Raw genomic sequence first — 25,147 nt, 5'->3', positions numbered from 1 at the left:
ATTTTAAAAATTTTGTAGCGAATAGAATGTAGAACATATGTATAATTTTATTTCACTCTTCTTATTTTATTATAGCTCGTATGAAATGTAGTCTATATATGAATTTTTTTATATAGGAAATAGCGATTTTTTACGTTTTTTTTTGTGACAAATGCAGGGAAAGTATAGTTTATTAATTAAATTCCGCTACTTTATTCTTTCATCCGGTGAGATGATGATTTCTGCATTTTATGATTATTTTAATCAATAGATTCTACATCTGCCGATATAAAATGGCAATTATATATTGACATTACGTAACAATTTTAAATTATGGAAAAAATGACATCTTTTTTGTAAATTTTTGCATCTATTATTCATATCAAGCGTTTTTGTATTTTGATGCATAACTTATGCGTATTTTTATCGGCATAGATTTTTCGTAGTCATTTTGCACAATAAAATTGATATTGCACTGATCTCTTCGGCGGACGATAAGAAATTAATCAATCCGTGAACCAACGTAACGAGAATCACCCGACCTCTTTCTGAGGTAGCTCGTGGTGGGTCGACAAAAACTCTCGCGCCGCTCATCCCAGCTTAGCAATCTCCGGTAACGTTTCGCAGAGATCCGGAAATTCGAAACTTTCGACAAACGTGCGCAAAAAAAAAGGTGCCGGGGACTCGGGGAATTGCAAAACAACATTCGCGCCCGGCATCAACTTTCATAATGAGCGCGTTCAATGTTACGCCGTTTGGCAAACGTCCAGCCAGACGCGCCCGCTTTCTGGGATATCCTGGCAAACCTTTCCATCCTTCGCTATCCCTTGGTGCCTTTGCCGGCATACTCTGGAGATTCTGGGGCGTCGAATCCCTCTCTCGCGAATCGCTTCCTCTCGTCGGATTTTCTATAAGCTCGGCCATTTCGCTGGGTCGTTGTGCGCCATTCGCTCGAATGGCTTGACTCACGATATCGTATACAGGGTGCTCGAATAACGACGGTACATAAAGTGATCGTTTAGACGGTCGACGGTAAGAAACAGCATGCAAGAAATTTACGATATTTTACACGAGGGCTTAAAATACTTTCATTCATATTATCGCAACAATTGATAAGATTGATAATAAATGATTTCATCTTCACGTAGTTTTTTCATTTTTATTTTTAATTGCTTCTTTTAATTATTATTGCAAATAATACGTATGTATTAAATAATGAAGAAGTAATAAATGTGAATGAAAGAGAGAGACAGTTATACCCTTTTTGAATAATATAAAACATTTAATGAATATATTTAAATTTAACGTAGGATAAATTTTTAGTATACCAAAAATGTTATTCTTTAGAGAAAGAAGAGTTGAAAATTTTAATACAATGTCGAGCAGGTGTACTATCATATAGTAGTAGTCGTATTTTTCAAGCACTCTACGTAACTGTTATCGTAGAGAGAGCTGAAAGCTGCAGTATTTAGATATGCCGAAATTACTTAACGAATGGAAAAGTGCGCAGACCATTCGTGACACTTTCGCCAACACCGTTTTCAATGCTGCATCCACCGGCGCGCTATTCCGAGTAATTAACGGATGCATTCGACAACGAAACGCGTCCTGGAAAAAAGTTTGCTTATCGCGCCTGTTCGCCCAAAACGCTCGAATTGGCAGCCGAGCGTCGTATAAGCAGGTCGGTTTATTCGAGCGACTAATTAGAATATGCATAATTAATCGCTAGGGGAATAATAATTAAAGTGTACTTAGCATGATGCCTGCCCAATTAGCGTCTTTCTAATTACCTAATTACTCATGCTAATTTGTTATTAATATCGCGCAGCCCCTCAAATTTATGAAAAGCGACGTTCTATTTCTTCTCGACCGGAATAAGGCGGTTCAAACCGCCGGGTACGTTTATGCTCTCGAATTATTTATCGTCGGCGATTAGTTCTAATAATTACTCGATGCAAGTGGTTGCCGCTGCGTTCCAAAATTGCACTGCAAAATTGTACGCCAAAATTCACGAAGTAAAATTGGTTCATCGATCACCATATATCGTGTTTGTTGCTAGAATGACTTTATTTTTTATTTGATATTTTACGGTTAATTTTTTGTCCACTTTCAACGAAAAAGTGTGAGTTTTGCTACGATTGATAATTTTTTTTATAACTTTGCAATTTTCGTCAACCTCGACAACTTAAATATATTTTGCACGACGATTGAATAAATGATATCATTAATTTCAGGTTTTCGTGTATGCTTCTCATATATAATTGTGAAAGCAGGATAACGCAACCGTCACTATAGGTGTTTAACAAAATTGATTACCGTCCACGTTCTGACGCAGAACCAATTAATAGTCGCTTATCGCTTTCTATAGAGCCCAGTGCTATTCATGTAAATATCGCCTGTTTGTTTAATTCGCCTCATGTACATATAAACATGCTGATACGAGTACATAGTGTATTTCCATAAAGGTCCGTTGTTTTACCTTCCCGATATTGAACATGAATGCTACTGCATATAATTTCTGCAAATGATATCTTATTAATGCCATTTATAATGGATCAATAATAGTCAGTAGAATAACTAAATACGGGGTTAATTTTAATTTATTGTAGTGAAGAATGTTTGCACTTGATGGATTATAGAATGACACGATATAGAATTGAAAGCAGCTCCGTATACAAGTATATGTGTGTCCTCTATATACAAATATATATTGATTCAAAGTTAATTTTATCTATTCTATTGTATAATATTACTATGATAAATAATTGACGAATTGCTCTAATTTCTCATTGCACTTCTTTTTTCGCTCTACTGAGAACGTTATGAAAAGTCGTGAAATCGAGTCCAAGTAGCTCTCGAAGACTGAAACATACCATTGAAGTTTGGAAGGCTTTATCGTCGAATTCAATGCGGAAAGTTTGAAACCGGAAGTGCTTGTCTATAGCACTTCCGAGATTTTTATCGGTGGCTGAATCGGTTTTTAGCAGTTCGCCAGCCAGTTCTCGCCGAAACTACATTTAAATAGTGCGGACTTTTTTTTTTACGCGAGTAAAATTTTTACGTTGATATCAGGGTTTATTATACGAGCGCACGTTTCCTCTTTTTTTTACAGTTAATTGGCTACGCGAACTTGTGTTACGCCAGCGAGCGCAGCGAGGTCGATCCTGTGAATAGAGAAATGATCCTCAGGACGCATAATGTAAGTACTTTTTATTTGTTTTTTGTAAAATAAAAAATGAGTAGAAAGAAAAAAATTGTTATATTGTTTTGCGATTCTGCAACGTGCAATTTACAATGAATTCTGCATTATAAAATGTAGTCGCAATAGATGTAATTATTTAAAACAAACACTGTCGACATGTTATGATTTTTGAGTTTACGTGTGTCATTAATAAAAATAGTTTCTCGGTGCATTTAATGTAAATGTAAAAGTAAATGTATTGGATATTTTGATGTTTTAAAGAAAACGAGTGCGCGTTAAAGAGGAGAGATCTCCTTGCATAAGCTGCTAACATCTTTCGCGAAGAACACGTGTAGTATCAAAACATAAAAAAGATATTTTTAATTATATTTTTGTATTTTCGATTGTATTTCTGGTATGTGCAAAATTCTGTCAACTCATGAAATATATTTCTCCGCAATACACATATACTATTCAATTACAATCGTATAAATATATTTTCCGCGCGTTTTTTATTGATTTTCTTAATGTATATACGTTTCTTGTTTTCTTTCTATAAGAGATCTTTAATCGTATTTGATACGAGTGCATTGCAATCGGTTCAATTGCAATCCCAAATTAAATACCCGCAGAGTAATATCATTATAAACTGAAATGAATTTTTGGCAGCATCGACAACCTCACTCCCTTCTCTTTGCTATTTTTACAATCTAATCGCAGTGATATTAGTATGCGTGGGAAAAATGTTGGTAATTTCAGGGCAGTAACGATTATCGCTGTTAAAGACTCGGCACTATGGTTATTTCTGTTTGGCCGTTCAATTTTTTGGTTTCAAAACTAGCGAACGTAAATGATAAAATAAACAATTTTGCGATCGTAGATGCATGCCCGCAAAAATAATATTCGTCTCGGCGGCTGGTTATCGATAGAAATGTTATGTCGAAACGCGTCGCCTATGGTTCCTCGTTTTTGCGATGGCGAAGCGAGCATTTTTGGGCAATTTTTCGACCATGACGAGATTGCAAATGCGTTGTGGTTCATGTCGCAAAATGATATAATAGAGTATCAACCGGAAAGAGAGAATACCGAGCGAGGTTGTGCTCCATTAGCGAATAATAAAGCATTTTTCCCGCAACGCTGTTTCTATTTATATGTTTTGTTGTTGAAATCATGCAAATGTTATGGATAAATGAACTTTGTTTTGTAATAATTCCGAATTATTATTATTGATTGAATCATTGTTGATGCCTGAATTTATCATATTTTTTCTTATATATGATATATATTATTTATATTACATATTGATGGTAAAAATTGGATTTTTATTTTATTTCTTTGATTCTTTTTTCTAAACTGAACGAAAAGAAAATTGTAGGAAAATACTTTCTAGTTTGATTGTAGAGTTTCGAATCTCTGTAGTTAGGTATCATATTAAATTAAAATTTAGACATATGGATATTAATACAGCTTCAATCTTTTAATATTACGAGATAAGTCACTAAACGATTTTTCTCATTATATCATCTTTTTTGCATTAAGTGGGAGGTGTACTTGATCAAGACGAATCAATATTCCCGTTCCGTTCTACAGCGAACAAGTTTATCAAATTGTGCGAAATTTTTCACGTCATATTTATGTTCAAAGATACTTGGAAATTTTCAATATTTTTCAACACAGGGATATCATAAAAAATTGACAATTTCCGCGTATAGTTTTCCTAGCGTTGCATGTGCAACACCTTTCGGATAGAGGTGCGTCGGCGCAAAATCACCAGATTTTTTCCGAGCCGCTATCAGAAAACGATTTTCTAGTTCCGATTTACATAACATCCGTTCTAAGGAATATATATATATATATATATATATATATATATATATATATATATATATATATATGCATAGTAAAGACCCTCCGGAGAAGTATCTAGCTGCAAGCTCGAAGAGATCGACGCGTCTGAGATCGGGAGGGGGGAGGGGGGGTGAATGTGTTGGAGGGGGAGCATGAGAGTTGAAACGCACGCCACTACCGCATCCAGAAGGTTGGATATGATAGGTTATTGATGCGCACATTACCGGAGGTTGCATAGCTGGGAGAGCTCCTTGGCGGGGTGTATCAGCTGAAGTGTCAGGGAAAGGGCGGTGGGATGCGGTAACCGAGGAGAGTAAAAAGGATAGGAGGGCGGGAAGGGGTGGACGGTAGTATTGGTCGCGGCTTTCCCGTTCGCATCGAAGATCATCCCCCGCTTCGTCGACGGAAAAGAGACCAAGAGAAATGCGGGGGCGGTAGATGCATTACTGGTATGATGAACGATTCGCAGGTGGCTTAAAGCAAAAGGAGGAGAGGAGTCCCTCCCACGTCTACGAGGAGCTGTTACGTCGACCTTTTATATCCATCGACATTCCATATGTATCTGCGCGCGAATACATTATGTATCTTAGATCGCACTCGCATGCTCTGGTTTCTGGCTAATTCGTACGAGAGAGTGCTTTCACAAGCGGCTAAATCGGCGTACGCTGAGCGATGATGTACTCGCGCGGATAACTGAAGTATAACTGAAGATAGAATGATAGAGCGAGAGTGTGTAAATGGTTTTGTAAAGGTCGATGTGGCAGTTCCATTAGCTATACGTGTGATACTTTAGTGGCAATTTATTGCTCGAAATGTTTATCAATGATTAATGATAAAAATACGAGAATTTTAAGCTTATCAAACGTATAAAAGAGAGAAGTAGAATAGTGAATCGCGATCGGTTACGTAAAATGGCTAATAGTTTCACCATTTTCGATATTTATATAGCAAGGTGCAACGGCGGACCGTGTTATTTTTTTTCCAAAAATACTATGGGACGTAAAGATAATACATTTAAAAAATTTTGCATTGTAGAGTTGGATAGACGCTATTGTGTGCCACATGTAAACCGATACGACGGAAAAACAAATCGGAGAGTGTTTATTAATGCGGAAAGCTATATACAACGCAGGATGCAGTCGCGCATAATCAAATATCGCTGCGACAATAAATTCATCTTTATTCTCTCATTGATTATTTTATGGATGTAATTGTGCGATTTTTATTCACGCGGATGTATTACGTATATAATTTACACGATCGTCTCACGCAGGATTAGGTGGCGAAATACGATATTGCGTGCGCATACATTACGTCGCAGAATATCCAATAACTGCGAGACTAGAAATGGGGATGATTCAGGAGAAATCTTGGTGCGTCACCGGAGATCGCTGCTTTTACTTGATGCCTCGAATGAGATAGTCTTTCATTGTATTTCGACTCTATCTTTCGATCGCGGGAGAGTCGACGTCATTTTTCTTGTTCGTGCCACCCTCCTTCCCATCGAGAAACGTCTCCGCAATTAAGATTGCGGCCGAATTCTCTTCGGTTATTCACCTGCTAGCATGTCTCACGAATTTTCGTATTAATGTGACATGGCGCGTTTTGAGGAATAAAGTTTAAAATAAACATTACTAGAAACTTTGTTGAGAAATGTCAATTGTGTAAAAGAGACATGCAATAATTAGTATTACGATGTCGTGCGATATTATATTATAAATTCATTAAATTTTTAAAAAACTTCTAGATTAAAAATAAATTAAATTGATCGCGATATAATTTTCAATATGAGAGAATTGATCTACAATAATTACATATTTATTAAATGTTATATTTATATAAGAAATAATATATTTAATTATATATATGCTTTGTTGCTAGATTTACTGCTATAATAATTTTTTTACATAATTTCTCCAAAATTGATAAAATTTCCATAATTTTTGAAAATTAAACAGTATTAATCTTCGATATATTGATTTTCATAAGCATCGTGAAATAGCAGGATATAATAATTTATTCGTGCTATTAATTTATACTCTTATTCTACCTTATATCTTTTTAAAGTATACGATTGTCTCTCAAAAATGATCCCATCCGTTGTTGGTTGTTGTAATCTATAAGGATGTTTATCGCTTTACGGATGAACTCGGACTGTAACTGAGCAATCCTCTCACGGCGTTTACATGTTTCCTAATGTGCCTGCAGGCATGTGATACAGATAGACATGTGCGCGTACGTTATATACGTTTCCGAACGAGAACGTAATTCGCTCGAGCGAGAAAATCGAGACGGACGACGCGTGGTAGAAACGTAAACTCGATAAATTTCAGATGTACAACTAGTCGAATTTACGGGAGATATCTTTTACCAATCTAGTCTTTATTTAAGGAGAGGGGGGTAAAGATGCACGTAGAAAAGGACATACTCTGTTTCGTGCCCCTTGCGTTCTCTTTCGCTCACACGTAGTATAACGTACTCTTTCGCTATGTTACATGCGAGTGTGAGAGAGAGAGAGAGAGAGAGAGAGCGCAAGAGGCACGGAACAAAGTATGTCCTTTTTTATCTGGCCCTCACTTCTCAACACTAGATATATTATATGTATGATGACATTACACATACGTTGCGCCGTAACGAGCTACTGTATCGTCGATCCTAGGTATATGTACGTTATATTGTTACAGGACCGAACGTAATGGGATAGCTAGATATCATTCGCGAGGATCATAATCACGTATAACGCTATTAAGACGATCACAGTCACGCTTGGAATAATTATGTTGCGCGCGTACACGCAATGGATTTGACGGATTTCCGTGTCAATCGTAAGGCATTATCTTCAGGAGATTACTTTCGCAACTGGGTATTAGTCCGTATATAGGAGGATCACAGTCGGCACATGGCTGTTAAGATTCTCTCTCTCTAATTGCTTTAGCATACCGAGTGTGATAGATTTCTGTAACAACTATAAGTCGATATGCTTTCTGTGAAATAATTTGCTTGCCCGATTTGCTACTAATCAATAATAATATCAACTGTTCTGGAATAAATTCTTGGAATCACGAGTTTTTCTCTTATTTCTTTATATATATATATATATATATATTAAATAGGTTTATAATTTTTTTATTTATAGTCTGTACACGGAAAAATTATCGTACGTTCCATGTAAATCTCATTTTACTAGGATAAACAGATTGATATTATACATATATAAAAGTCAATTGTTTTAAAGAAATCAATGAAACCATTAAAATTTGAAGTTCTTCTAATGTTGAGTTGACGTAAATACAGTTAACGACGAGAGAGATCACAATATTATATCGTAATTATATTACTACGTATCGAAGTTATCATTTTCGCGATTCGACTCGCACGATGAACCCGCGATGATGTACGGTTACGAGGACATTGAAACAAATGCTATTTTTTTCGGTGAGTTACACGGTGCTAGCGATAGTTAACGACGAAGCAAGGTGTTTTTACGCCGATCTGTTTAAACTCGCGCTAATGAAAATACTACACTGTCCGGACATCGCAAATATTGCGCTGCTATAAAATTGCATATTGTTAATTTACAGCGATGCGGGATCTCCCTCGGCGCCTCGCGGGAATTCGCGGGCGTCATTGTTTCGTAGTTGAATATAAGCGCGCGTCGGGGCGCAAAAACGATGAAATATTTTCCCGTTGCTACACCGGCTGGATATTATCAGATTATAGAACGAATAAGAGCGGGCGTTATATAAGCCGACCGCGCCTAGCATGTGTCTGCTTGCACAACATTAATCGCGCACACGCTTGTTTAAACTCATTCATTCTTTTCTCGCATTCCTCGCGCAGATGGGGCATCTTGAACCGACCGCCGTGCCGCTTAACTCATCCTCCTACCCCTCCCATATATTTGATAATATTTTATATATCACTTATCTTTGTAAAATATAAGAAGACAAATATTAAAAAATTTGATAAAACTGCGTAAAAGTCGTAACACACCTTCGATTTTCGATCGTCGTTTAAATATGTTGTAGGAGAGGGTTCTTCTGAGTAATTCCCCGCAAGAAATGAATGGGGAACGGCATTGGTTTAGAAGATACAACAAATTGAAGTTTGATATTAAAGTATGTGTATGATGTATGATCTGTTATTTTTTTCATTGAAGAAAACTGTTTATAATATTTACGCGTGAGCGGGGGTCCTCCACTCACGCATTCAATAAATGATATTTCTCAAGACAAGACTCACAAATTCATGTAGTTGCGCGTTGAAAGTTGTTAACGAACTTCGAAAAATAGGTGAAACACATTGTTGATAAAATATCCATGACCGTGTACCTATCCCGTAAATGTAAACAAACACTTTTTCCACTTTGTCCGTTCTACAACAAATACAAGATACACAAACTTCATTATTCTTAATATTACTTTATAATACCTGAGAGAAAGCATTAAAACTGCGAAACTCTTTAATTCTTTATAATATATTTAAGCGGCAATAAAATTGGAGGTGTTACCTTTTATAGTTTTACCAAAAATTTATGTTATTTTACTAATTGATTATTTTAATTGTTGATTGAATATAATACAATAGTTAGTTACGAATATAAGCGTAGATATCAGCGGTATTCGCCACAAAGTGTCAAAAGTGTAAATTGTTACAGTTGCAGTTTGTGTGTAAAAGTAATCACGCAACATCGTTGTTACTATATCTAATATGTTAAAGCAAAGTTGTGCATTCCGGCATGCATCGGTTAGGTTTCGTGGAACAAAGACAAACGAGCTGAAAGCCGACTGCCGGAAAAGGATATTTCGGATGACAGCGTGCAACGGACGACGAGTTAAAGGGGATCAACGCTTCTAACGTACACGCGTCTGTACAACTATAATCGATGAAATTATTCCGTAACGCGATATGAAGTTTTTTTTTTTTTTTTCATTAAGCCATTCGCTTGCCCGTCGACTCTACATTTCATTCGATTCGAAAACTCGCACTAGCCGTTTCGCATCCGTATAAATACCCTTTCGATGTATGTATACGCGTATACGAAATGTGCGAGACACGTGACTCAGCGTTATAGTGCGCGTTGAACCGCGCGCAATTTGTTGTTTTTATGATTTAGAGGACCACACGTACAATAATTCAGTCCCCTACGCATCCAGTGATACCCTCTCTCGCCTGCTATCCTCTTTCGTTCCTTCTCACCCCGTTTAGCCATCTCTTCGGCCGGGAATGAAGCGAGGTTGGGAAGGGTTCGGCAAGGGTTCTCCATCATCCAAATCCGCGGGGAGTCGACGAGCACGAAGCCTGGGGATACATCGTCGATACGCGCGTGTCCGTTATTAATTCTCGTCCTCGATGGCGAACGGTCGAGCGCATCCTCTTCGGCCACTGTCGGGTTAACCCTTTCCCCTTTGTCCGTCTCATCCCCCTGTCTCTCCATGTTCTCGCGTTCGCTTACGGAAATTTGTGTGGCGATGAAGGTGGCGGCAGCGCGACGCGGAGATCGTTAGCGGGATATATACACGAGTCGTTGCCGTTAAAATATCGTTCCGGTTTCCTTCGTGCCCGGCAACGTATTGCGATTCTGCTTACACACGGGCGCGCTTGATTGATTTACTGGGTCTCTCTGTTTTTGCGGGATTTCCGGGAAAGTCTGATCGGCGGCGAGCGGATGCGTATTAACCCCTTCGGTGAGGGGCGTTTAAATCATCTGGATTCGATGGTCCCCCCCATTTTCTTCTGAATCGCCGGGACGATACCACAGGATTTTTATAAGCACCTCGCTTCAAAATGATGGATGGCCGCGTTTGTCTCGCGAGCTATATGTACATTTAATCACTCGCTTGAACTTATTTGAAGATTTTAACGATATATATTTAGTTTCTTATCATTAATAAAACGATAGATAAAAAGTATATCACTTTATAATCGAATTAAAATGAGTTCGCATGTTTTCCCATATTATTGTCGAACTATTTTATTAGCCGCGTGTATGGAAAATGCGAATAAAGCGCACAGCCGATGTGTGCGCTATCAAGTTGAGGGCGAGTTGCTGCAAGTTTTCGCTTACACAATCTAATACCGATTTGTCAGCAACACCGAAATCCGCTGAAATCGGCGATTAGCGCGCCCAGAGGAAGCGTCCGAACTGCATCGAGGTCGATCCAGCTTCCAGAGTTGTGCGCCGGCAGATTTGGGCTTCTCCGGCCGCGAAACCCTCTCGAGGCATCGGGGATGGTATGGGCGAATTGCGAGCCCACCGAGCTCGAACAATGCAGCCCGCGCAGCCAAATCCGCAAAGTCCTCTCAATTATGCGGCGATGCTAATTACTCGCGAGTACACGCTGAAGGAGAGAGCCTCCACTCCACACACAACGATTCCCTCTACGCCCTGCAGTCTTCCATTCTCCGCTCGTAATATCAAAGGGCGAAATGGAATCGTGGGAATTCTCGAAGAGGGACGCGCGTGCTATGCCTACAATCATCAGGGAACTCCTTCTTCGTACGACGTGGTTTTAATTAGCGAAGTTTGAGTCAACATTTCTCAATTCTCCCTATCACGAGAAGATTGATATATTCGTTACACGGCATCGAGAACTTTGAGATTTTGAAAGATTACTTCTATTATTATCTATCTTGTATATCAACGAATTGATAATAACGTATTCTCGATCGCGTATCAAAAAATTAAAAAGAAGTCAGCGGTCTGTCAACAAAAAATGTATCGTCTCATTAATTTTACTACTACTTCTGATTTTATTTTTGCGTCGCTAATCTAGCTCGTAAAATAAGATTATTAAGGGTCCTTAAAGCGTGAAATGCCCGTCCTATTGTCAAGTATCCCTGCGAATCGATACGACGCTTTCAAGGTAGCTACTCAGAAGTCGTCCGAGATATCTCGTTTCCTGGTTGATGCGTCATCGGGCGCGGTCGCATTTCGTTCACCGGTAAATGGAAAGCAAACGAGGGGGGTTTTGGCACAGAGAGGTCGAAGCGATTGGCAAACATGAATTTCGACGCGCGCGACTGACGAGAAAAATTTTCAATTAACCGATGCACCCGTGGCATCGCGCAACGTGCCAGTACGACGATGCGCCACCGCTCTTCGCGGTCGTACTGGGAAAAGAGGCTGAAATTAATTACTTTCGGCGTCAACGACAGATTCGCAATTGACGGGACGATCGATTGTTCGATCGTGATACGATTAAATCTCGTTCGTTCTCCATCGTTAAGTTTCTTTCTCTTATTATTTCTTTTTCTTCACGATGTTTACGCATTGCGCTAAGACGAGATGTCGACAACGAGAGAGATTATGTTGTTTGTTGTTCAAAGAACGTAAGAAAAAGGATTGTGAGTTAATCTCTGTGAATATTTTCCGTGGAAAAAGAATTGTTATTGGCATGGAACGCGATTGTTTTATAAAGTTTCATTAGGAATTAATTAAAAATGTACTAAAAGTAAAGAAATTGATGCAGTTTTCATGTGAAAAACACGATTTAAATTATCCGGGTTATTAAGAGTATAATTAAATTTGTCTGCCGTTTTTTTTTTTTTTTTTTTAATAGAATAGCACCGCTATTAATGGATATTTAAAATACAATTTTTTTTTTCTCTCTAAAAAACGATCCTAATCCTCGTGAAAAAAAAATATAAAGTAAAACCGACCAATGTATTTATAATGTTTTCAGATCATCCGTTACTTTATTATTCGTTTATTTTCGCGATAAAATCTCGCACCTATGGCAATGTGAATATGCGCTCAAAGGCTTACAATCCGCGTAAAAAACTATTTGTTTTTGAGTCTATTTATATGTCACACATTCGCTGGGAAATTTCGAAAATCAAAAGTTGAATCTACTTTTATTTTGCCCAGTTAGTTGGGATAAAAAAGCTGGATTGAAACAAGAGTCGGAAGAGAGGGAGAAGCGACTGCTCTTTGATATAACACCGGATTGTCATAATCCTACTCAGTATTAAGCGAAGCGTTTTTCGCATCGCGTTTAAAAAATTTGCTTCAACATGAGTGCGATTTCGTCACAGATATGACAATAAAATCTCTCGTCTTGTTAATTATACCTTTTTTCTCCTCTTTCTCGTTGTTCACTCTTCTTTCGTGTACAACGTTAAGCTATTGGATATCACTAGATTTTTTTTTTCTCCCAATAATGAGATAGTCTTTTCACAGTTTTAATCGTTCAATCGAACATTTTGGAGATAACGTATAACAATAGTTTTTATAGATAATATTTTTCATAGATAATAATATAAAAACAGTTTTATTTAATTAAATAAAATAATTATATTAATATCTAATGGTATTTAAGATGGATGGTATTAGTCGGAAGATATTAGACATGCTCGATCCGTGAACATGATATTCTTGCTGCGATAGAAAATTAAGTACAGACCGCAACACCACTAGTAACAACAATACTAATATTTCGCATCGGTGAACTTGCCGTTGCGGCGCGATTGCAACGAGAGCTGCAATAACGGTATCTTATTTAGATAACCAGTCGTGTAGCAGTCCTTCAATTTTGCTACGAACCTCGCCTTTCTTCGCATTCTACAACCGTGTACTTAGTATATACTCGAAATAGATCCGGAAATTCTCGAGGAGAATACATTACTCGAGAAACTTAATACTCTTTCCATTTTTCACTGGTTACCCCATTTTGTCTTTATTTCTTCTCTTCTCATATTTCAATGTTCTCTAAATGTGTAATATAAAATAGAACGTAAATATAGAACTTATTCGTCAGTATTTTATAATTATGGGATTACTGTGTCTCTTGACGACTCTGCACGTTTCGTAATTATCTTTTGAATTAAAAGAGTAGAACGATATTACAAAATCACACAACCAAATATGAAATTCAGAATCAAACATAATCCGTACATCATCATCATTTTCTAACATCGATATAATTCTGCGATTTCAATGATCTCTATGGATGGCAGCGATCGTGCATTTGTACCAGTGGCGTTTCATTTTCTCCGAATTCAATCGACATCTTTGTTTCTGACACGCCGACCGTTTCCATGAAACGCAACAGTTCGCGGTGTAATGTTAATTTTTCGTTTCTTTCTTTACGTCCATGTGAACCTCTATGCTTTGGAAACCGTCGTACCGCGAAGCGAGTTGGATGGTGAGTTGGCCGTGGCGAAACACACAGTCGGCTTCACTGATTGCCAATATGGCAGAGTGCATAGAACACCGCATGCTGTACCGTTCTATATATCGGCGATGGTCGCGGACCTACAATGTGCCACAGGCGTTAATTTCCTCGTGAAATGTATTTCGTCCCTGCGATTCAATTGTTCCACCCTACGGCGCGCTACGCTGCGATGGCTAGTCCTCGGAACTCATAATGATGTGGTTCTCTACTAATCTCGTGTCCGTGTTTTACGAGGTCGTGCGCGTAAAGGGGCGATATCAATTTTGGAAATCTGTAATCGCAACTTTATCCTTTGCGGCTACACACCCACAGAAAAGATTTCCGGATCTAATGCTATTACTCTTCAATCTATCATAAAATAGGATCGATATAGCGACAATCATATTTATTATTGAAAAAGGAATATTTTAATCTTAAATGGAAAATTCTTAAATCTAGAATAAAATGCTCTTGGTGCTATCCCGTTAATTTTCTAACAAAGATGAAGATGGAAATTTGTAGCGATCTAACATCGAGTTATTCTAAATGCAAGAAGATATAAGCTTAGATTTGTATATGTTACTCTTGTCTCAAGATAGTAAGACAATCTTATTTAATTCGAGAGAGAAGAAAAGGAATTATTGATTTAATTTTAAAAGTGTTTTATTTTTATACCGCATAAGGTTGTGATACGATTAAATATGTCAAGAATATTTTTTGTCTCGTTATCAGAAATCCTTTCTGAGAGTGCAGCTTTTAGAGACTTGTATGAGTGATTTGCAAAAAAATGGCAAACGCAATCAATGCCGCGGCTCTGCAATTTTCGGATCGAATAGCGCCTAAAGCTATACTCGCGCCGTGAGATTCATACGAGAGATCGAACGGCCAATTTTCCCACCGCAAATTTACACACTTTATGATACCAACAGCAAATATGTTTCAGCTGGAACGAATAGACGACATAGATTAATCTTTAGGTCTTGGGGGAGTAACGAGCTCTAGGCGCCCAGTTGCCACACTAGTTTTCAATCCTCTCGCGTTTCCGCGCCCTTTGCCTTCATCGCGCAAGTGGCGCGCGTGATTGTTTCTCTCGCGGCAGGAAACAAATCCGTGCGCGATGACAACGCGATGCATCCTGCTGCTCTCTCTCTAACACAGGACTTGGTCTACCAATGGCATGCCACGATGCAACAAAAGCCCGCTACACATATCGCTTCGCAGAGTGCTGTTTGTCGTTTTCGCGCCGCGTGTTTACGCACTGGCGCACTGTAATGAATTCGAGATGGTCTTCCAACGCGCGCCACTCTCTCCGGGTTTTGTTATACGCTCCACGCTTTTCTACGTATTCAATTAGTTGCGGCATACCATATACGTTGAATTTGCATATCCACATCCAGTTCGTAGCGCGTGCGCACTGTAGTATATTGAGATCACGATACACTGTGGTCATTCAATGCGGAGTTGCCACGATTCTTTCGCGAATTTAACAGTTTTTGTTGCAGCGCGATATCGCAAAACGCTGCGCAAGTATTACCTTCAAATTGCGCGGTATAAAGAACATGTTTACAATGTTTTATATATATTTTAATCTAACGAAACAATATGATATTTATAATTTAAAAAATCACGTTGGAAAATGAAAAATAATTCTATCAACATAATTTTCATAATTAAGATATGCATTATTAAAAATTTATGGAATGTTAATAATGTATGGAATGTTTTGTCGAAAGATTAATTTTCTAAATATATAATTAAGTTTCGCATCTGATTCACTTGCGTACGAGAGAAAAGAAGTTAATAATTTTAAAAGCAAGTCGGGAATTCACGTCAAATAATGCAGTCAAAGCAAAATAATAGAAAAAGAGAGAAATACAGCACAACGCAAGGCGCGGAAGTGAAAGCACCGGATGTGCTTTTTACAACTTGTCATAGGAGCCACGTTTGCTAACTCGTTTGCAAGCTTGTTTCGTAGCATCGATTATTCAAAGGTCTACGTCACTTTCGTCGAAACGTTCCATCTCGATAGTTCCGACTTGCCCATCTACCATGAGGATTGCTAACCCTGCGAATTGTAACAACAATAATCGATACGAATGATCGAAATTCGGTTCCCGTGCGCGAAATTAATCGTGAAAAATCTTGAGAATTTTGACACAAGTATATCGCGTCATGAAATAGTAGTAATGGTATTTTTTATTGGCATTTTTTTATACGATATAATAACACAGGCAAATTTTATAACGCGAATTATGTGTTTTACTAAAATCAGAAGATTTTAATACTCCAATGTCCGAAGATTTATAATTGATACTCTAATATCAAAAGATTTATAATTGATATTTTAGTGATATATATATAACACTCGATGAAGTTATTTTTATTTAATAAATAAAAATATACGGAAATAGCGTTATTCTTATTTAATAATTAGACACAAAATATTGCATTTGCATTGATCGGATCAATTATTGTTGTTTTTACAGTTAACTTTCGGCAATTATATCGCTGTAGATGAAGCTGTCAGATATACACCCCATCCGACTGACCCTAACAAGACGCTACTCACGCAAGAAGCGGTAGTCACCGTCCGAGGGGTACCACTAACCAACTACATGGAGGACCTTTTAGCTTCGAAAATTTCATTCAATGCCAGCAAAGTAAGTAATATTCTTTTGCTCAAATATCTCTCATACATATATGCAATTTATTAAAACATTCGAAAAAATGGGATATTAATGAAAACTTCAGGTTCCATTACCATATTTACTTGCAATTATAACAATATCAATAATGATATTTTTAATTTTTTATAAACTAGTTGTAATTTTTAATAAATGTTTGATTTTTATGATTGAAAAGAAAACATAATGAGATACATAAATTTGAGAAATATGAGAAATATAGAGAAATTTAGAGACATTTTTGCATTATACGCGTTTTCAATTTGGCGGACAGTATGAAATTGCGTTATAAAAAATATCTCATAAAACGGTGATGCGTTCGCGTATTCCATAAAAGTTTTTGAATGATAGCCCGTCAATGGCATCTTCGCGATCCGAGGAAGCGTTTCCGGATTTTCGCGTATGCACGTAATCTTTTTTTTCTTACGTTTGAGGGTCGACAAGGGTTGGAATGGGTGATCAACAAACTCGAATCCGAGATGAAGGAGTTCGCCTGAAAGGCCCGGCCGCCGTCGCGAAACTTCTAAACTGCCGCTATCAGCACAACATGAGCGCCGGCGTCGGTGGGCAGCGGCAACTTTTAGATCGAACGATTACGCGGATCAGAAGAATATTAACGTCCCGGGTTTCGTCAGAAACGAGCAGATGATTCGCCGCGGGGCACGTAGATAGCCTAATTGAATTTTGCGGAACTTGTTACTAACCGGTTTGCAGGAACGAACGTTCCCTTTGAAGGGCAATTGCCTTCGCAACCGTACCCTTGGGTCCAGACCCGCAAGGATCTGTCTAACGAACGGGCGAAATAACATGACTGATATAGAGAAATATGAAAATGTGTAGGTTTAACTTTTAAATGAGGAAGTATAACGATTGGTTCGGTAATTGAATCTTGACATCTCAATCTGTGCTCCCGTACCTATGTCAGTAAACTGCTGATGATGATGAGAGCCAGTTGTATCATGAGTCTACTACACTTACCCAATTCAAACACGTGGATGTTCTCGATCGTGTACAAGAGAATTAGAAAAAAATATGTGTCAATATATGTAATTTATATTTATATAATTTAGTCGTAGCAAAAATTTTTAATAAGTATTAGACACAATTTTCATCAACAATCACAAATAGTTTTCGTTTACTACCCTCCCATATTCTTGTGAAATCTTTTATTATTATATATTTTTTATTACACGTATCGATTATCGTATAAATTACTTTGCTCAGTAATCCAATTGCACGAAGAGTACGTCTTATGAATCTATCGCGAGCCGACACACGAACAGTCTCATGGACTGGCCGAAAACGAACAATGCGGACACAGACCTTTGCGAAACTATGTTCTCCGAACTATGTTCGCTCTCTCCGAACTCTCGTTCCTTCTCAACGAGAAGGTAAAGCCCTTTGATTGCGGCGAGGAGGCAACTTACAACGCGTTTCGAAATCACTGTGTGGTCTCTTTGATGCATCTATCGTACGTCGACGTATCCAAAATTGTCGCGACCGAATAATTTCGCGGTTTTCCTTTTGTATCGATTCCTTTCCGTGTTAATTTTTACAATTTTGAAAAATTTTTTTATAATGGATATTTTGTTGTTTTAATCAATGATTTGTCGATCTAAATTCATCGGTCGTTTTTAAATTCCAACCGAAACATGAAAGAGTCCTCCTGTTGACTATAAAAGAAGCGAACAAAAAGTATCGAACAAAAGTGTATCTTTTGTATCACAAAGTCGACAAAGAGAAGAGAGGATGAATTCACGTCCACTTTACGCAGACGGATGCTTTAATTTAGGAAAGTCGACATGCACGTCGAGCACGGATGTTGATTCACCCACGAGTTCGATGGTCCGATACAAAAACTGAGCAGACATCGAGCAACGTTGCGTGGGGCGCGTACAAAGGATACCGCTTGCCGCTTTGTGATTGGAAGCTGTCAATATTTGTCGGGTAACAGAGAGGTCAGCAATGAATCGCTAACCTCATCAATTATCTCTTACATTCCGCCATCAAACGAGTCGCGCGTTAAACTTGTCCTGTCCGTCCTCTATCGTTACCTTCGCTTCTGATTACGATCGCTCACGGTTCATCTCACGGTGATTGACTGAAGTACGCGGAATCGTTCCCGGTGAAAATTGTCTCTTGACGATCGAAAGCAATAATGACTTTGGTCGAAATTCCGCTTGATCGGAAATTATTGGAGTACACACTATCGTGTTCGATCCTTTAAATTAATCTCCCGCGCATACGTTGCGCACTCTACACGAAACTACTCTATGATCCGCGTGAGTGCCCTCGAACAGTAGTTAGGGCAGGCGAACAACTACCCTAAAGAGAAAATAAGATATTTTGTGATGAATATTGTTGCGAGGATTGATGGATTATCTTGATTAAAGTCAAGGTTTTTTTTACGTGGAGGCTAGAAAGGCATTAATAAATTTAGTTTATATGTATAATGACTACTCTATCTGAGAATAATTCGGTTCTACATTTTCAGTTATATCGTGTTATAATTTAATATTATATTATTAAAATCGTTCAATATTATTTAAAGAAATTTCTAAAATTTTGATACAATAATATCGAAAAAAGAAAATGCATTCTTCCCGTTTCGCAAATTTGATTCGATTTCGAATTTTCAAATTTCCGATTTCTGCAGCATCGACGATTTCAAACGGCCAATAACTGCGAAAGTATGTATAATCCCGAGGGAATATACATACGTGTATTACACATTTACTTTGGCATCGCGATATAGCTCGCACGCGTCTTGCCTTATCCATATTTAGATTACAATGCTTTACATTAGAGATGATACGGGCAAAACAGCAATACTCAGGGGAAACAGAAGTCGCTCTCGTGCGCGGTTTTCGGAAAATCGAAAGGCGTCTCGCTGTTCGCCTTGAAAACTCGTGATTCTGCAATGAAATTGCAGCGGTGCGCAGAGGGTCTGGGGACACTGAATGTCGCTCTCGGCATATGTATCCGTGCTCGTAAAAAGGATTCGCTTCTCAGTCGAATCCCGTCTCCGTCTCTTCGGTTCCGTTTCTTACGAGAGAGGGTGAGATTCGAAGAATCGTCGAAGGGGCTCATGGTTTACACATCGTGACGGCGCTCTCTCGTCAAAACCCGTAAAAGCTCTCGGGGACGATCGACTTTGAGAGCTAGCAAACGGTCAAGGAGATCCTCCTCGCCGTTGCCGATTCACGACCTCGTGAAAAGCTATCCCCGCCGCGGTCTCAGCGCTCGTCTTATTTTCCTCGCCTCGCTCCGCTGCGCTCCTTGGCGCCGATGGTCTCGAGGGGCCGCAAAGCGACGTCGATTTTCTTTCAAATAATAAATTCGACTGGCCCGCGAATCCATCCACCACCCAACCGGTCAAGTACGTTCCGAGAAGTTCTAACGGCTGCTTTATTTCTATTGGACGTTTTTAAAAGTTTTGAGAACGCAGTTTCGCGAGCTTCGACCGTTTCCGCCTGTGGAATCAGGGTCGACGAGAAGAAAAAGTTTCCCGACTGTGCAGCAGAAATAAAATATATGTTATGATATTTAATTCGGAAAGTTTTTAAAACAAAAAAACCAACGGATTGTGTTTTATTAGTAAGAACTCGGAACGGCATTTGTTATTAAAATTTCGTTATTTTTATACGCGATCGCGTGGTATTTTTAAATTAATTCAAGGAAGATCGTAATCGCGATTTTAATACAGAATTCTCCTCTTCTGCGGATTATCTTCCGGTATTGCCTGTCAAGTTCTTATTTTACTTGCATTGTAATGGATAAAGAGAATTGGCCGTAAACTAGCACCCGATGTTTGCATCGCAAACGGTGTATTTCTGAACCCCAACTTCGTCAATACATCCCGTTTTATCTTTTCTGTGAAAGAACTTTTAATGAGATCGCGTACACTGTTTAAAGATTTAAAGTTTTGCGAGCTTCAAAGAGATCTTGCCATGCTTCTCTAAAGTATTACAGACGGGACGGAGCATTATTATGACGTACAGAACGTCTGCGATATTACATCGTAAAAATTGCCTCTGTATATTAATTCTTCGCTGCCTGTATCCTATCAAAAATTCAAAGAAAAATGCACGAAAGTAGAAAGGAAAGGAAGCCTTCAAATATGTAATAAGATCATTCGAATCCTTTTAATATCAAAAAAATCTTTTAATTAGATATAATTTCCATATTTATATCTATGCAGTAAAAGTTTAAATGTCTGGCACAAGAAAGGAAAATAAGATTTAAGTACGCGTAGAATCAAATAAACTTTCTGTTCGAATAAAAAAAAAATTATTCTTTGGAAATACGATACACGATACAACAATATTAAAATTGTATCCCCGATTTTACGTTCCGGGCGTTTGAGTCTCCTCACTATCTCCAAAACCACGAAGATAATGGCGGTGCGATTGTGAATAATTAATATAATAATCATCGGCGAACGGCGGCCACGATAAAAGCTAGCGCGCGTGCGAAAGAAAGATTTTTTACTTAAGTAATATATGTGTAATTTTTGGGCACTAGTAGATAGTTTTACGGCAGTGTTGATCACATGAAATTGACCAATGTCAACATTATATCGCAATTACGCGAATACGTAAGTATTCATCGTAAAGATAGATAGGTAATAATGCGAGCCGTTGTGGTCGACGCGGTGCATATTAGCATACAATTATCTTTATACTTCTTTTATGATTCATACTTAGTGCCAGTTTTGCCGCCATCACCATCCTTCGCGTCAAAATCGAGCTGCTTACAAAATATAATTAACGACTTTTACGATCATACTTGTTTCGAAATTTAACGTACTTCGTGCTCGCCTGTTATCAGGTTTATCATAATACCCTTGCGATTTTAAACATGCCCCGGAAAACACTTTCAAGAACATGCACTATACGAAAATTTATCATCATACGTGCGAACAATCGACTGATGTGGTATGTGTGTCGATTATGTTTGCTTTGTCGCGCGAAAGTCAATGTGATTAGCGAGATTAAATCAATGATAACGATGAGATCATCGATCACATGTTGTATCGACAACTTTTTATAATATAATATGTAAAATATTATATATATATATATATAATGTAAAAAATATGAAAACCATTTTTTTAAAATAACAAACTAAAGTATTTTATTGTGTTTTCGATACAAACAATGTCATATTTTCACTCTTCTCTCTCTATTCCCTTTTACTGAATAATTTAATAGTGTGATAGCATTAGATATATCCGAGGATTTTTTAATTTTAATTACGACATATGATTCATATTAGGGCAAATGACATCGTGTATTCTTCGCTTTCGAAACAGTGGACAGAAAAAAGCTCGAAGCAATAAAGTACAATAATGAAAGGTTACATATATGTAACTTTTTATATATAATACCGTACTGTTTTTTACACAATCTATGGCTGCGATATCTTCAATGACTCGCCATTGCCACCGGCTATCCATTAATTTAATTAATACGCATCCATTTGCACCGGCATGAAAACGACCTATTTTTACCCTTTATTTCGCTTTATTTGAGTTTTACTTTGACGAAACGGCGGATCGAATTTGCAAAATATACACGCGCATTTTCAGCCGCGCTGTGGCGAAAAATTACATATTTTTCGTTAGCCCCCATACCTATCAGAAACTACAAAAATATTTGGTCGCAAGCAAAGCTGCCATCAGTTTAATGAAGATGTCTATAATAATGTATTCTTCATTAAGCATCGCTAAATAAATTATGCATACGGAATATTCTAGCATGCCATTATGGTCAATCTTTTATTTCATCTTCTCTCTTTCTTTCTTTCAGAAAGAGAAAAAGTACAAATAATTATAAATAAAATTAAGTAACATCTATCACATACACAAAGTACAAAACGGTTAGTCTTATAAAAATTCAGAAACCGATTATCTATTTTTGCGAAAAATTTTGTGAAAGATTCCCGTAATATTATAGTGTATTAAGAGTTATTACATGTTTTAACAAAAATGTAACTTTTTGCAAATGTGACGTTACATAAATAATAAAACTATGCGTATTTACATTTTCACATATCACGGTCATAAATTTAATCCTATACATATATGTTATCTTAATATTAACCATTACATGCATTATTCCTCTCTCTCTCATATATTTTTTTTCTATTTATTTATAAATTCTACTTTATATAAATTGCATTATCTATAAATCTTACTTTATATTGTATAATTACAGTCAGCATTTGCATTTGTTATTTCCACACACATTGCATATTTTATTATCTCGGTTTAAATGCAATTAAATACATCGGATGGAACGTGAAAGCGGAGCGATGTGGGTTAGTTTGTTTGATATTCATTCCTCGCTATTAATCGTGTTCAGGAGTCACCATGAGCGTAGACAACCGCCGTGCAAACACGCGCAAAGAGGTGGCTGGTTGAATATCCTGCTATCCCGACGAGGCAGGTGTAAGTACCGTGTTAGTCTTACGGGTTATGTCGCAGCTAGCAGAGCTAACTAATAGCCTCTTAGCCTCGGCTTAGGTAGGATCACGCTGCAAGCGACCGCACCCTCCTTGGCTCTCAGACTCTGGAGCAAACCCCTTAACCCTAGATACGATCCTTAAGCCTGTGCGAGCCTTGCAAACTGCTGATTTCCTTTTCTTACCATTTGACGATAGATTAGCTTGTGTCATTGACTGATTTTTAGGTCTTGACTTGAATATAGATCGCGCGTACTATTTTCAAAATGGAGATTTATAGCCACGCTGTATCTCCTGACAATATGCGTTTGACTGAATTATATCATTTGTGAAAACATGTATTCTTATAACGCTCCATAAAGAGTTTCATTAATTTTTTTAATATAAATAAATCTAAATATAAAAGAAAACGCGTGCATATATGATTAAAATACATTAGAATAACAATATAAAATACGCATCATGTTTTCCGAACAACTAGAAAATATATAATAGCGAGAAAAGTAAAGTTTGTTCTGTTTCATTTTTTATGTGTGACCAAGTCATAAAGAGTATAAAACTTGATGAAAAGTACACGAAAGGCGGAGTTAAGAGTTACAAAAACATTGCGTAATAGTCTATTACGAAGCGTCTAAAGTATTCTTATAAAGTCCTTTTGAATTTCGCTATCAAAAAGTTTCAAGTAGAATATTAATAAAGAATCCTTCGGAAAATAACATGCGCACCAATACGCGGACGCTGCTCTCGTCTAGTCGCTTTTATGTGCAGCGCATGCGACATTTTAAAAGCAATAACCTTTACGAGCGTCTAAAGCAAGTTTCTTAAAGCATTAATAACGCGGGTGCATATGCATCAAATTCACTAGTAATTTCGATGTCGGAATCTTCATAGAAATTTTCACATAGAACGACAAAAGAATTCGTTAGACGGGAATGACGCCCAGCGCGTAATAAACCGAGCGACAAGCGGAGAATTTATTCACCGGCGTATATCGGCTATCGCAATTCGTATCGATGCGAAAAGTTTGGCGAAACATTACGACAGTTACGTAAACTCCCGGCGGAGGCAATATAATGTCATTATCTCGCGGTGCACGCTAAATAACCGGCGAATCGCGAGATTTATGGTGGCAATGTGCAACACCTATGCGGACCTTTATCAACGAAAACGGGACTCTCTTCGGTTGACGACGAAAACTCGATAGGACACACGTAAACAAATCCACGAGAGTTCGAGTTCGGCGGCCCTCGACGTGCCATTCATTAATTAAATCTCGTTTAAGTAGTCGAGGCGCTCGAACGACGATAAATAATGGGACAGGCGGCGGCATGTCCCGATAAACTGGGACGTCTGGACGACCCTAACACAAACGTATACGCCGTTTGTTTCTCTGTGAAATTATTCGAGCTCGGGGGTGTCCGTTCACCGGTGCGTCGGTAATATTTCAAAGCAGTGAAAACCTGTCGATACAATGGCGACATCGGAACTTGTCTCCCTTTTAGGCTACTAAATAAATTAACTAGCAGGTAACGCCCAATTGTGATCATTTCGAGCGATTTTTCACGTCTCTATTTCGGGAGAAGCGTGTATTGTAAATGTTTATACATATATTATATGTATATATACGTACCAAGTATTGAATTTTTTTTTTTTTAATTTTATCATTTTAATGTTATCATTAAGAAATAAACAATAAAATTTGGATGTAATATGTCGAGTATTAATTGTTTGATATCTAAATATCAACCATTATTTTTTTTATTCTATATATATGTATATGATTACATTTAAAAAAACTGACAAAATTCAAGTTTACAATATGTAATGTTATTTCA

At 37.7% G+C, this 25,147-nt stretch overlaps 1 protein-coding gene across 2 annotated transcripts in view; it reads left to right on the top strand.

Moving 5' to 3' along the window:
- Window positions 1-25,147, top strand: part of Slmo (PRELI domain containing slowmo) — a 27,855-nt gene extending 2,708 nt beyond the window's left edge. Inside the window, exons 3-5 of one of the 2 annotated variants that reach the window (XM_070295093.1) lie at window positions 3,092-3,178; window positions 16,650-16,823; window positions 17,282-25,146. In XM_070295093.1, coding sequence (XP_070151194.1) covers window positions 3,092-3,178; window positions 16,650-16,823; window positions 17,282-17,344 — 324 coding nt within the window. In that variant the 3' untranslated portion in view covers window positions 17,345-25,146. Of the gene's footprint in view, window positions 1-3,091; window positions 3,179-16,649; window positions 16,824-17,281 lie in introns of both variants that reach the window. The other variant, XM_070295094.1, reaches the window with a different exon arrangement.

Source organism: Polyergus mexicanus, unplaced genomic scaffold (genome assembly GCF_030449975.1).
Source record: "Polyergus mexicanus isolate NDT 795.1 unplaced genomic scaffold, iyPolMexi1.0 SCAF_4, whole genome shotgun sequence".
Lineage (NCBI taxonomy): Eukaryota > Metazoa > Arthropoda > Insecta > Hymenoptera > Formicidae > Polyergus > Polyergus mexicanus.
The sequence above is the reverse complement of the archived record's forward strand: the minus strand, read 5'-3'. Positions and strand labels throughout refer to the sequence as shown.